This window comes from Salmo salar, chromosome ssa11 (genome assembly GCF_905237065.1).
Source record: "Salmo salar chromosome ssa11, Ssal_v3.1, whole genome shotgun sequence".
Classification (NCBI taxonomy): Eukaryota; Metazoa; Chordata; class Actinopteri; order Salmoniformes; family Salmonidae; genus Salmo; species Salmo salar.
In genome coordinates this window covers 105688363-105701050 of record NC_059452.1, presented here as the reverse complement: position 1 = coordinate 105701050, position 12688 = coordinate 105688363, and the positions used below count along the sequence as shown (strand labels likewise).

At 45.8% G+C, this 12688-nt stretch overlaps 1 protein-coding gene across 3 annotated transcripts in view; it reads right to left on the bottom strand.

Annotated features, from left to right (window-relative positions):
* grik1a (glutamate receptor, ionotropic, kainate 1a) overlaps positions 1–12688 on the bottom strand; it is a 93853-nt gene that overhangs the window by 25270 nt on the left and 55895 nt on the right. For all 3 annotated transcript variants that reach the window (XR_006757732.1, XR_006757733.1, XM_045690248.1), the window contains 4 exons: positions 11113–11226; positions 10224–10427; positions 7271–7494; positions 4285–4403 (listed from right to left, as the gene is read on the bottom strand). Coding sequence is in view for 1 of the 3 variants with exons in the window: in XM_045690248.1 (XP_045546204.1) it covers positions 4285–4403; positions 7271–7494; positions 10224–10427; positions 11113–11226 (661 nt within the window). In the remaining 2 variants the exon portion in view is untranslated. The remainder of the gene's footprint in view (positions 1–4284; positions 4404–7270; positions 7495–10223; positions 10428–11112; positions 11227–12688) is intronic.

The window sequence follows — 12688 nt, the reverse complement described above, 5'->3', positions numbered from 1 at the left end:
AGAACATTACCTCAGGGTGGTTACCATGTCTCCAAAACATTACCTCAGGGTTACCATGTCTCCAAAACATTACCTCAGGGTTACCATGTCTCCAGAACATTACCTCAGGGTTACCATGTCTCCAGAACATTACCTCAGGGTGGTTACCATGTCTCCAAAACATTACCTCAGGGTGGTTACCATGTCTCCAGAACATTACCTCAGGGTTACCATGTCTCCAGAACATTACCTCAGGGTGGTTACCATGTCTCTAAAACATTCCCTCAGGATTACCATGTCTCTAAACCATTACCTCAGGGTTACCATGTCTCCAGAACATTACCTCAGGGTTACCATGTCTCTAAACCATCACCTCAGGGTTACCATGTCTCCAGAACATTACCTCAGGGTTACCATGTCTCTAAAACATTACCTCAGGGTTACCATGTCTCCAGAACATGACCTCAGGGTTACCATGTCTCTAAACCATTACCTCAGGGTTACAATGTCTCTAAACCATTACCTCAGGGTTACCATGTCTCTAAAACATTACCTCAGGGTTACCATGTCTCTAAAGCATTACCTCAGGGTTACCATGTCTCTAAAGCATTACCTCAGGGTGGTTACCATGTCTCTAAAACATTACCTCAGAGTTACCATGTCTCTAGAACATTACCTCAGGGTGGTTACCATGTCTCTAAAACATTACCTCAGGGTTACCATGTCTCCAGAACATTACCTCAGGGTTACCATGTCTCTAAAACATTACCTCAGGGTTACCATGTCTCCAGAGCATTACCTCAGGGTGGTTACCATGTCTCTAAAACATTACCTCAGGGTTACCATGTCTCTAAAACATTACCTCAGGGTTACCATGTCTCTAAACCATTACCTCAGGGTGGTTACCATGTCTCTAAAACATTACCTCAGGGTTACCATGTCTCTAAAACATTACCTCAGGGTTACCATGTCTCTAAACCATTACCTCAGGGTGGTTACCATGTCTCTAAAGCATTACCTCAGGGTGGTTACCATGTCTCTAAACCATTACCTCAGGGTTACCATGTCTCTAAAGCATTACCTCAGGGTGGTTACCATGTCTCTAAAACATTACCTCAGAGTTACCATGTCTCTAAAACATTACCTCAGGGTTACCATGTCTCTAAACCATTACCTCAGGGTTACCATGTCTCCAGAACATTACCTCAGGGTTACCATGTCTCCAGAATATTTGTACAATTCTTTAAACATTTAACCCTTTATGGAGCTTTCAGAATAAAAGTCCTGAATAGTGTATTTCAGAGAGGAGTCTGGTGGGGTTTACTGCCATGTATCCAAGGCAGAGGTACTATCACACACCATCCCACAGACCGCTAGAGGCCACCGTAAACTCCACACTTTACACTGGTACACAAAGCTAGGTGGCATACACACGGACGGACACACAGACAGAGAATCAGACATGCATACATTCACAAACACACACACACACACACCTAGCATATACTGTAAAACCTGCTAGAGCCTTGTTGAGGTTAAGGGATTGGGTTGAGGGATGAAACAGGAGGCTGTAATGGAGGTTTGAGGGATAAAGCAGGAGGCTGTAATGAAGGGATGAGGGATGAAACAGGAGGCTGTAATGGAGGGATGAAACAGGAGGCTGTAATGGAGGGTTGAGGGTTGAAACAGGAGGCTGTAATGGAGGGATGAAACAGGAGGCTGTAATGGAGGGTTGAGGGATGAAACAGGAGGCTGTAATGGAGGGTTGAGGGATGAAACAGGAGGCTGTAATGGAGGGTTGAGGGATGAAACAGGAGGCTGTAATGGAGGGTTGAGGGTTGAAACAGGAGGCTGTAATGGAGGGTTGAGGGTTGAAACAGGAGGCTGTAATGGAGGGTTGAGGGTTGAAACAGGAGGCTGTAATGGAGGGTTGAGGGATGAAACAGGAGGCTGTAATGGAGGTTTGAGGGATGAAACAGGAGGCTGTAATGGAGGGATGAGGGTTGAAACAGGAGGCTGTAATGGAGGGTTGAGGGATGAAACAGGAGGCTGTAATGGAGGGTTGAGGGATGAAACAGGAGGCTGTAATGGAGGGTTGAGGGTTGAAACAGGAGGCTGTAATGGAGGGTTGAGGGTTGAAACAGGAGGCTGTAATGGAGGGTTGAGGGATGAAACATGAGGCTGTAATGGAGGGATGAGGGATGAAACAGGAGGCTGTAATGGAGGGTTGAGGGATGAAACAGGAGGCTGTAATGGAGGGTTGAGGGATGAAACATGAGGCTGTAATGGAGGGATGAGGGATGAAACAGGAGGCTGTAATGGAGGGTTGAGGGATGAAACAGGAGGCTGTAATGGAGGGTTGAGGGATGAAACAGGAGGCTGTAATGGAGGGTTGAGGGTTGAAACAGGAGGCTGTAATGGAGGGTTGAGGGTTGAAACAGGAGGCTGTAATGGAGGGTTGAGGGATGAAACAGGAGGCTGTAATGGAGGTTTGAGGGATGAAACAGGAGGCTGTAATGGAGGGATGAGGGATGAAACAGGAGGCTGTAATGGAGGGTTGAGGGATGAAACATGAGGCTGTAATGGAGGGTTGAGGGATGAAACAGGAGGCTGTAATGGAGGGATGAAACAGGAAGCTGTAATGGAGGATTGAGGGATGAAACAGGAGGCTGTAATGGAGGGTTGAGGGATGAAACAGGAGGCTGTAATGGAGGGTTGAGGGATAAAGCAGGAGGCTGTAATGAAGGGATGAGGGATGAAACAGGAGGCTGTAATGGAGGGATGAAACAGGAAGCTGTAATGGAGGATTGAGGGATGAAACAGGAGGCTGTAATGGAGGGGTGCTACAATTCTGCATAGTGCATTTTTAATTCCTGGGATAAATAAATAGAAAAACAATACATAAAAGCACAAGTAAAACATCTTAATGGCTAATAATTATTTATAGATTTAGTTATGTTTAGATTATTTATAGATTTAGTTATATTTAGATTATTTATAGATTTAGTTATGTTTAGATTATTTATAGATTTAGATGTATAGATTATTTATAGATTTAGATGTATAAATTATTTATAGATTTAGATGTATAGATTTAGTTATATTTATATTTATAGATTTAGTTATGTTTAGATTATGTATTAATTTAGTTATATTTAGATTATTTATAGATTTAGTCATGTTTAGATTATTTATAGATTTAGTTATGTTTAGATTATGTATTAATTTAGTTATGTTTAGATTATGTATAGTTTTAGTTATGTTTAGATTATTTATAGTTTTAGTTATGTTTAGATTATGTATTAATTTAGTTATGTTTAGATTATTTATAGTTTTAGTTATGTTTAGATTATTTATAGATTTAGTTATGTTTAGATTATTTATAGATGTAGTTATGTTTAGATTATTTATAGATTTAGTTATGTTTAGATTATTTATAGATTTAGTTATGTTTAGATTATTTATAGTTTTATAGTTTTAGTTATGTTTAGATTATTTATAGATTTATAGATTTAGTTATGTTTAGATTATTTATAGATGTAGTTATGTTTAGATTATTTATAGATTTAGTTATGTTTAGATTATTTATAGATTTAGTTATGTTTAGATTATTTATAGATTTAGTTATGTTTAGATTATTTATAGATTTATAGATTTAGTTATGTTTAGATTATTTATAGCTTTATAGATTTAGTTATGTTTAGATTATTTATAGCTTTATAGATTTAGTTATGTTTAGATTATTTATAGATTTAGTTATGTTTAGATTATTTATAGTTTTATAGATTTAGTTATGTTTAGATTATTTATAGTTTTATAGATTTTGTTATGTTTAGATTATTTATAGATTTAGTTATGTTTAGATTATTTATAGATTTAGTTATGTTTAGATTATTTATAGATTTAGTTATGTTTAGATTATTTATAGATTTAGTTATGTTTAGATTATTTATAGATTTAGTTATGTTTAGATTATTCATTGACTAAATGATGATGTTATTCAGATGTTGGTTTGGTTGAAAGCAGGGGGGGGGGGGTGTTATATTACTATAGCTGTAGGTGTCACTGAAAGGTTACTAAAGGTCACTGAAAGGTTACTAAAGGTCACTAAAAGGTTACTAAAAGGTTAAGGCTCAGTTCAGGGTTTACAGTATCAGTAGGGTTTTTACTGTAGAAACAGGAGTTTACCGGCCCACAGTACCGACCACAGGACCGGCTCAGTGGCCCCATGACCCAGTATCTATTAACCTAGTGGTCCCAGCAGCCTCTAGGATGGGCGTTAACGTTGACCTGTAACCTAAATACCTTGCTGCATGAGAGCTCCCACTCCAAACCAGAAACTATTGAGTAAGGTGAAATTATTCTCTAGCAACTCTGACGAGGGGTTGCAGGGGTGAGGGTTGTACCACTCATAGGGAGTAAATCTTGGGGGAGGAGGGAGAGGAGAGAGGGGAGGGGGAGAGAAGGGGGAGGGGATAGAGGGGGAGGGAGAGGGGATAGAGGGGGAGAGAAGGGGGAGGGAGAGGAGAGAGGGGAGGGAGGGGGAGAGAAGGGGGAGGGAGAGGGGATAGAGGGGGGAGAAAAGGGGGAGGGAGAGGGGAGAGAAGGGGGAGGGAGAGGGTATAGAGGGGGGAGAGAAGGGGAGGGAGAGGAGAGAGGGGAGGGAGGGGGAGAGAAGGGGGAGGGAGAGGGGATAGAGGGGGAGAAAAGGGGGAGGGAGAGGAGAGAGGGGGAGGGAGGGAGGGAGGGAGGGGGAGAGAAGGGGGAGGGAGAGGGTATAGAGGGGGAGAGAAGGGGGAGGGAGAGGGGATAGAGGGGGAGGGAGAGGGGATAGAGGGGGAGGGAGAGGGGATAGAGGGGGAGAGAAGGGGGAGGGAGAGGAGAGAGGGGAGGGAGGGGGAGAGAAGGGGGAGGGAGAGGGTATAGAGGGGGGAGAGAAGGGGAGGGAGAGGAGAGAGGGGAGGGAGGGAGGGAGGGGGAGAGAAGGGGGGAGGGAGAGGGCATAGAGGGGGAGAGAAGGGGGAGGGAGAGGGGATAGAGGGGGAGAGAAGGGGAGAGAGAGAGAGAGAGAGAGAGAGAGAGAGAGAGAGAGAGAGAGAGAGAGAGAGAGAGAGAGAGAAACACAGCACATAGTGAATACTGTACTTTAGTTACAATCAACAACATGAACCACAGTTAAAGACTGAACTGAAATCAATTAACAATGCTACAATTAAATCGAATAGCCTCGTTCTCCTTTTCAACAACCTCAACACATATCCGGGACCACAAAATGCTAATTAAGGACGCATCCCAAATGGCACCATATTCCCTGGCCGAGATCCCCTCTCTGCCCTGCTCAAAAGTAGTGTACTATATAGGGAATAGGGCCCTGCTCAAAAGCAGTGTGCACTATATCGTCCAAGGAATAGGATGCCATTTGGGATGCGAAACTTAATTAGCATTTTTAACAACCAAAACCAATGTCTGTTCCCCGTGGGATCTCTCCATGCCAACTGCTGGCAGCTGCCCAGACATTTTAAACACCCATCTACTGGAGGATAGGATGGATCACACAGTCCTATCTACTGGAGGATAGGATGGATCACACAGTCCTATCTACTGGAGGATTGGATGGATCACACAGTCCTATTTACTGGAGGATTGGATGGATCACACAGTCCTATCTACTGGAGGATTGGATGGATCACACAGTCCTATCTACTGGAGGATTGGATGGATCACACAGTCCTATCTACTGGAGGATTGGATGGATCACACAGTCCCATCTCCTGGAGGATTGGATGGATCACACAGTCCTATCTACTGGAGGATAGGATGGATCACACAGTCCTATTTACTGGAGGATAGGATGGATCACACAGTCCTATCTACTGGAGGATAGGATGGATCACACAGTCCTATTTACTGGAGGATAGGATGGATCACACAGTCCTATCTACTGGAGGATAGGATGGATCACACAGTCCTATCTACTGGAGGATAGGATGGATCACACAGTCCTATCTACTGGAGGATTGGATGGATCACACAGTCCTATCTACTGGAGGATTGGATCACACAGTCCCATCTACTGGAGGATAGGATGGATCACACAGTCCTATCTACTGGAGGATTGGATGGATCACACAGTCCCATCTACTGGAGGATAGGATGGTTCACACAGTCCTATTTACTGGAGGATAGGATGGATCACACAGTCCTGTCTACTGGAGGATAAGGATCACACAGACCTATCTACTGGAGGATTGGATGGATCACACAGTCCTATTTACTGGAGGATTGGATGGATCACAGAGTCCCATCTACTGGAGGATAGGATGGATCACACAGTCCTATCTACTGGAGGATTGAATGGATCACACAGTCCTATCTACTGGAGGATTGGATGGATCACACAGTCCTATCTACTGGAGGATTGGATCACACAGTCCAATTTACTGGAGGATTGGATGGATCACAGAGTCCCATCTACTGGAGGATAGGATGGATCACACAGTCCTATTTACTGGAGGATTGGATGGATCACAGAGTCCCATCTACTGGAGGATAGGATGGATCACACAGTCCCATCTACTGGAGGATAGGATGGATCACACAGTCCCATCTACTGGAGGATTGGATGGATCACACAGTCCTATCTACTGGAGGATAGGATGGATCACACAGTCCTATCTACTGGAGGATTGGATGGATCACACAGTCCTATCTACTGGAGGATTGGATGGATCACACAGTCCCATCTACTGGAGGATTGGATCACACAGTCCCATCTACTGGAGGATTGGATGGATCACACAGTCCTATCTACTGGAGGATTGGATGGATCACACAGTCCTATCTACTGGAGGATTGGATGGATCACACAGTCCTATCTACTGGAGGATTGGATGGATCACACAGTCCTATCTACTGGAGGATAGGATGGATCACACAGTCCTATCTACTGGAGGATAGGATGGATCACACAGTCCTATCTACTGGAGGATTGGATGGATCACACAGTCCCATCTACTGGAGGATTGGATCACACAGTCCCATCTACTGGAGGATTGGATGGATCACACAGTCCTATCTACTGGAGGATTGGATGGATCACACAGTCCTATCTACTGGAGGATTGGATGGATCACACAGACTGTCGGGCTGTTGAAGTCTGAAAAGCTTTGGTTTTGGGGTTGATCCCTTAACTAGCAATGACAATTGCTGAATCCCTAACTAACCCCTACATGCTAGCAGCACCCTACACCCTAAACCCTACACCCCTAAACCCTTTACCCTGACCCCTTACCTGGCGATGACAAACAGGACACAGCTCACTCCGGTGCAGGCCAGTAGAACATACATCCAGATGTCAGGAGACAGTGGGTTGAGGAAGGAGAACACTCCGGGGTTGGTGCCATTGGGTTTCCTGTACAGGATACTGATTCCCAAGGTCATGAAGGGCTTAGAGAAGTCTATCACCTTCTCTCTCACATATGTGATGGTCAGAGGGGCTACAGCGAGGTCAGCTATCTGAGAGGAGGAGGAAGGGGTGATGGTCAGAGAGGTTATAGCGAGGTCAGCTATCTGAGAGGAGGGGGAAGGGGTGATGGTCAGAGAGATTATAGCGAGGTCAGCTATCTGAGAGGAGGAGGAAGGGGTGATGGTCAGAGAGGTTACAGCGAGGTCAGCTATCTGAGAGGAGGAGGAAGGGGTGATGGTCAGAGAGGTTACAGCGAGGTCAGCTATCTGAGAGGAGGGGGGAAGGGGTGATGGTCAGAGAGGTTACAGCGAGGTCAGCTATCTGAGAGGAGGGGGGAAGGGGTGATGGTCAGAGAGGTTACAGCGAGGGCAGCTATCTGAGAGGAAGGGGGAGGGGTGATGGTCAGAGAGGTTACAGTGAGGTCAGCTATCTGAGAGGAGGAGGAAGGGGTGATGGTCAGAGAGGTTACAGCGAGGGCAGCTATCTGAGAGGAAGGGAAAGGGGTGATGGTCAGAGAGGTTACAGCGAGGTCAGCTATCTGAGAGGAAGGGGAAGGGGTGATGGTCAGAGAGGTTACAGCGAGGTCAGCTATCTGAGAGGAGGGGGAAAGGGGTGATGGTCAGAGAGGTTATAGCGAGGTCAGCTATCTGAGAGGAAGGGGAAGGGGTGATGGTCAGAGAGGTTATAGCGAGGTCAGCTATCTGAGAGGAGGGGGGAAGGGGTGATGGTCAGAGAGGTTACAGCAGGTCAGCTATCTGAGAGGAAGGGGAAGGGGTGATGGTCAGAGAGGTTACAGCGAGGTCAGCTATCTGAGAGGAAGGGGAAGGGGTGATGGTCAGAGAGGTTATAGCGAGGGCAGCTATCTGAGAGGAAGGGGAAGGGGTGATGGTCAGAGAGGTTATAGCGAGGTCAGCTATCTGAGAGGAGGAGGAAGGGGTGATGGTCAGAGAGGTTACAGCGAGGTCAGCTATCTGAGAGGAGGGGGGAAGGGGTGATGGTCAGAGAGGTTACAGCGAGGTCAGCTATCTGAGAGGAAGGGGAAGGGGTGATGGTCAGAGAGGTTACAGCGAGGTCAGCTATCTGAGAGGAGGGGGTGACATTTATTTTAATTACATTTTAATTTCACCTCAGTTTAGGTTGGCCTTGGAATCAACTACTTCTAGATCTAAGAGTGGGTGACATCACTTCCACGATGGATTCCTCTAGAGTGATGGATTCCTCTAGAGTGATGGATTCTACTAGAGTGATGGATTCCACTAGAGTGATGGATTCTACCAGAGTGATGGATTCTACTAGAGTGATGGATTCCTCTAGAGTGATGGATTCCTCTAGAGTGATGGATTCCTCTAGAGTGATGGATTCTACTAGAGTGATGGATTCCACTAGAGTGATGGATTCTACTAGAGTGATGGATTCCACTAGAGTGATGGATTCTTCTAGAGTGATGGATTCCTCTAGAGTGATGGATTCTACCAGAGTGATGGATTCTACTAGAGTGATGGATTCCACTAGAGTGATGGATTCCACTAGAGTGATGGATTCTACCAGAGTGATGGATTCTACTAGAGTGATGGATTCCTCTAGAGTGATGGATTCCTCTAGAGTGATGGATTCTACCAGAGTGATGGATTCTACTAGAGTGATGGATTCCACTAGAGTGATGGATTCCTCTAGAGTGATGGATTCTACTAGAGTGATACATTCCACTAGAGTGATGGATTCCACTAGAGTGATACATTCCACTAGAGTGATGGATTCCACTAGAGTGATGGATTCCTCTAGAGTGATGGATTCTACTAGAGTGATGGATTCTACTAGAGTGATGTATTCTTCTAGAGTGATGGATTCCTCTAGTGATGGATTCCTCTAGAGTGATGGATTCCTCTAGTGATGGATTCCTCTAGAGTGATGGATTCCACTAGAGTGATGGATTCTACCAGAGTGATGGATTGTACTAGAGTGATGGATTCCTCTAGAGTGATGGACTCCACTAGAACGATGGATTCCTCTAGAGCGATGGATTCCACTAGAGTGATGGATTCCACTAGAGTGATGGATTCTACTAGAGTGATGGATTCTACTAGAGCGATGGATTGTACTAGAGTGATGGATTCTACTAGAGTGATGGATTCTACTAGAGAGATGTATTCTTCTAGAGTGATGGATTCCTCTAGTGATGGATTCCTCTAGAGCGATGGATTCCACTAGAGTGATGGATTCTACCAGAGTGATGGATTGTACTAGAGTGATGGATTCCTCTAGAGTGATGGACTCCACTAGAACGATGGATTCCTCTAGAGTGATGGATTCCACTAGAGTGATGGATTCCACTAGAACGATGGATTCCTCTAGAGCGATGGATTCCTCTAGAGTGATGGATTCAACTAGAGTGATGGATTCCACTAGAGCGATGATTCTACTAGAGTGATGGATTCCTCTAGAGTGATGGATTCCTCTAGAGTGATGGATTCCACTAGAGTGATGGATTCTACCAGAGTGATGGATTCCTCTAGAGTGATGGATTCCTCTAGAGTGATGGATTCCACTAGAGTGATGGATTCCTCTAGAGTGATGGATTCCACTAGAGTGATGGATTCCACTAGAGTGATGGATTCCACTAGAGTGATGGATTCTACCAGAGTGATGGATTCCTCTAGAGTGATGGATTCCACTAGAGTGATGGATTCAACTAGAGCGATGATTCTACAGCTAACTAACTAGTCATTCATTCCACATGGGCCACACTGGTACAGCATGAATAAGCTCATCGACAACTCACGTGGTCGATGAGCTCTCGGACCATGCCGTTCCATTCCCCCTTATCGTTTTGTGCACCATACTTCCCATCAGACACCAGTTTGACCTCGTAGGTGAACCCCAGGATGTTGGACAGCTCCTTCAGCAGGTCAAGGCAGTAACCCTCAAACCGGTCGTTGCCAGACAGCTCCTTGTCTGACTTCTTAAACATCACATAAGGGTTTTCCTGTAATGAATAATGGCAGCATAGACACTTTTTTTTAAAACAATATTGTTTTTGTAATATCGGCCCCTTTCACCAGTATAGTAATAAAGGTCATCCTTCCTTATTATTTCCTCTACTCTTCCTCCCCTCCTCTCTTCCCTCCCTTCCTCCCCTCTTCCCCCTCTCCCCTCTCTTCCTCCCCCCCTCCTCTCTTCCCTCTCTTCCTCCCCTCTCCCCTCTCTTCCCGCTCTCCTCTTCCCCTTCCGTCTTCCCCCTCTTGCCCCTCCTCTCCCCCTCCCCCTCCCCTCTTCCCTCGCTTCCCCTCCTCCTCCTCCCCTCTTCCCTCGCTTCCCCTCCCCTCCCCTCCCCCCTCTCTTCCCCCTTTCCTCTTCCTCCTCCCCTCTTCCCCCTCTCCTCCCTCGCCCTATTCCCTCTTCTCCCTCCCCTATTCCCTCTCTCCTTCACTCTACCCCCTCTCATCCCCTCTTCTCCCTCTCCCCCCTCTTCCTCCTCTCCTCCCCTCTCCCGCCTCTTCCCCCTCTCCTCTCCTCCCCTCCCCCGCCCTTATTCCCTCTCTCCTCCGCTCTTGCCCCTCTCCTCCCCATCTTCTCTGCCCTCTTCCACCTCTGCCCTCTCTCCTCTTCCTCCTCTCCTCTTCCTCCTCTCCCCCCCTCTCTTCCCCCCTCCTCCCCTCTTCCCGTCTCACCAATATAGTAGTAACGATCAGAGTCCTGTTGGCCATAGAGTCAGTCACGTTGTTGGTTTTATCCCTGCTGGTCTCTGTAAGGTTCAAACCTGTGTAGGAGTTCCACACCGCAATCTGAATAAAAAACATGAAGTAAGAATGTAAGACTCACACTCAGGAAAGGACGTGTCTGCATCCCATCCTATTCCCTATATAGTGCACTACTTTAGACCAGAGCCCTATGGCACCCTATTCCCTATATATAGTGCACTACTTTAGACCAGAGCCGTATGGCACCCTATTCCCTATATAGTGCACTACTTTAGACCAGAGCCCTATGGCACCCTATTCCCTATATATAGTGCACTACTTTAGACCAGAGCCCTATGGCTCCCTATTCCCTATATATAGTGCACTACTTTAGACCAGAGCCCTATGGCACCCTATTCCCTATATAGTGCACTACTTTAGACCAGAGCCGTATGGCACCCTATTCCCTATATAGTGCACTACTTTAGACCAGAGCCGTATGGCACCCTATTCCCTATATAGTGCACTACTTTAGACCAGAGCCGTATGGCACCCTATTCCCTATATAGTGCACTACTTTAGACCAGAGCACTATGGCACCCTATTCCCTATATAGTGCACTACTTTAGACCAGGGTTCATAGGGAATAGGGTGCCATTGGGGACTCAAATAGACCCACGTAGGTTAACCAATTACCAATATCCTATTGGGTTACACCCCAGAGTCCAACTCAAAGCAGCATGGGAAGGGAAGGTCACAAGTAATAAAGGAGAGTCGATCAGATAAGACATTAAAAGGGACGGTTTCCCCGGACACAGATTAACCCTACAGTCCTGGAATAAAAAATGATTTGTGATGGAGATTCTCCATGGTCTAGATTAGAGGTGGGCAACTCCAGTCCTCGAGGACCTGATTGATGTCCTACTTGTTCTCCATCTCTAGCAAACACAGCTGATTAATCAAACTGCATTCTAAACTGAAGATCATGATTATTGGTTATCTATGAACATTTGAACATCTTGGCCCATGTTCTGTTATAATCTCCACCCCGGCACAGCCAGAAGAGAACTGGCCACCCCTCATAGCCTGGTTCCTCTCTAGGTTTCTTCCTAGGTTCTGGCCTTTCTAGGGAGTTTTTCCTAGCCACCGTGCTTCTACACTTGCATTGCTTGCTGTTTGGGGTTTTAGGCTGGGTTTCTGTACAGCACTTTGAGATATCAGCTGATGTAAGAAGGGCTTTATAACAACAAAAATAATAATGTTTTGATTTTATTTGATTATTGGAGTCAGGTGTGTTAGCTGGGGCAAAACTGACACCAGTCAGACCCCTTGAGGACTGGAGTTGTCCACCCCTGGTCTAGGACTAGAACTTAATCTGTATCCTAGCTGCTACTCCCATAATGTTAAACAGTTAGATGTAAGAAGTCCTATAGAGCATAGTTACATAGATTCAGCTCAACTCTCAGCAATAGAGAGATTTAGATGAATCATTGAGCCAGCCAGCCAGCCAGCCAGCCAGCCAGCCAGCCAGCCAGCCAGCCAGACAGACAGACAGACAGACAGACAG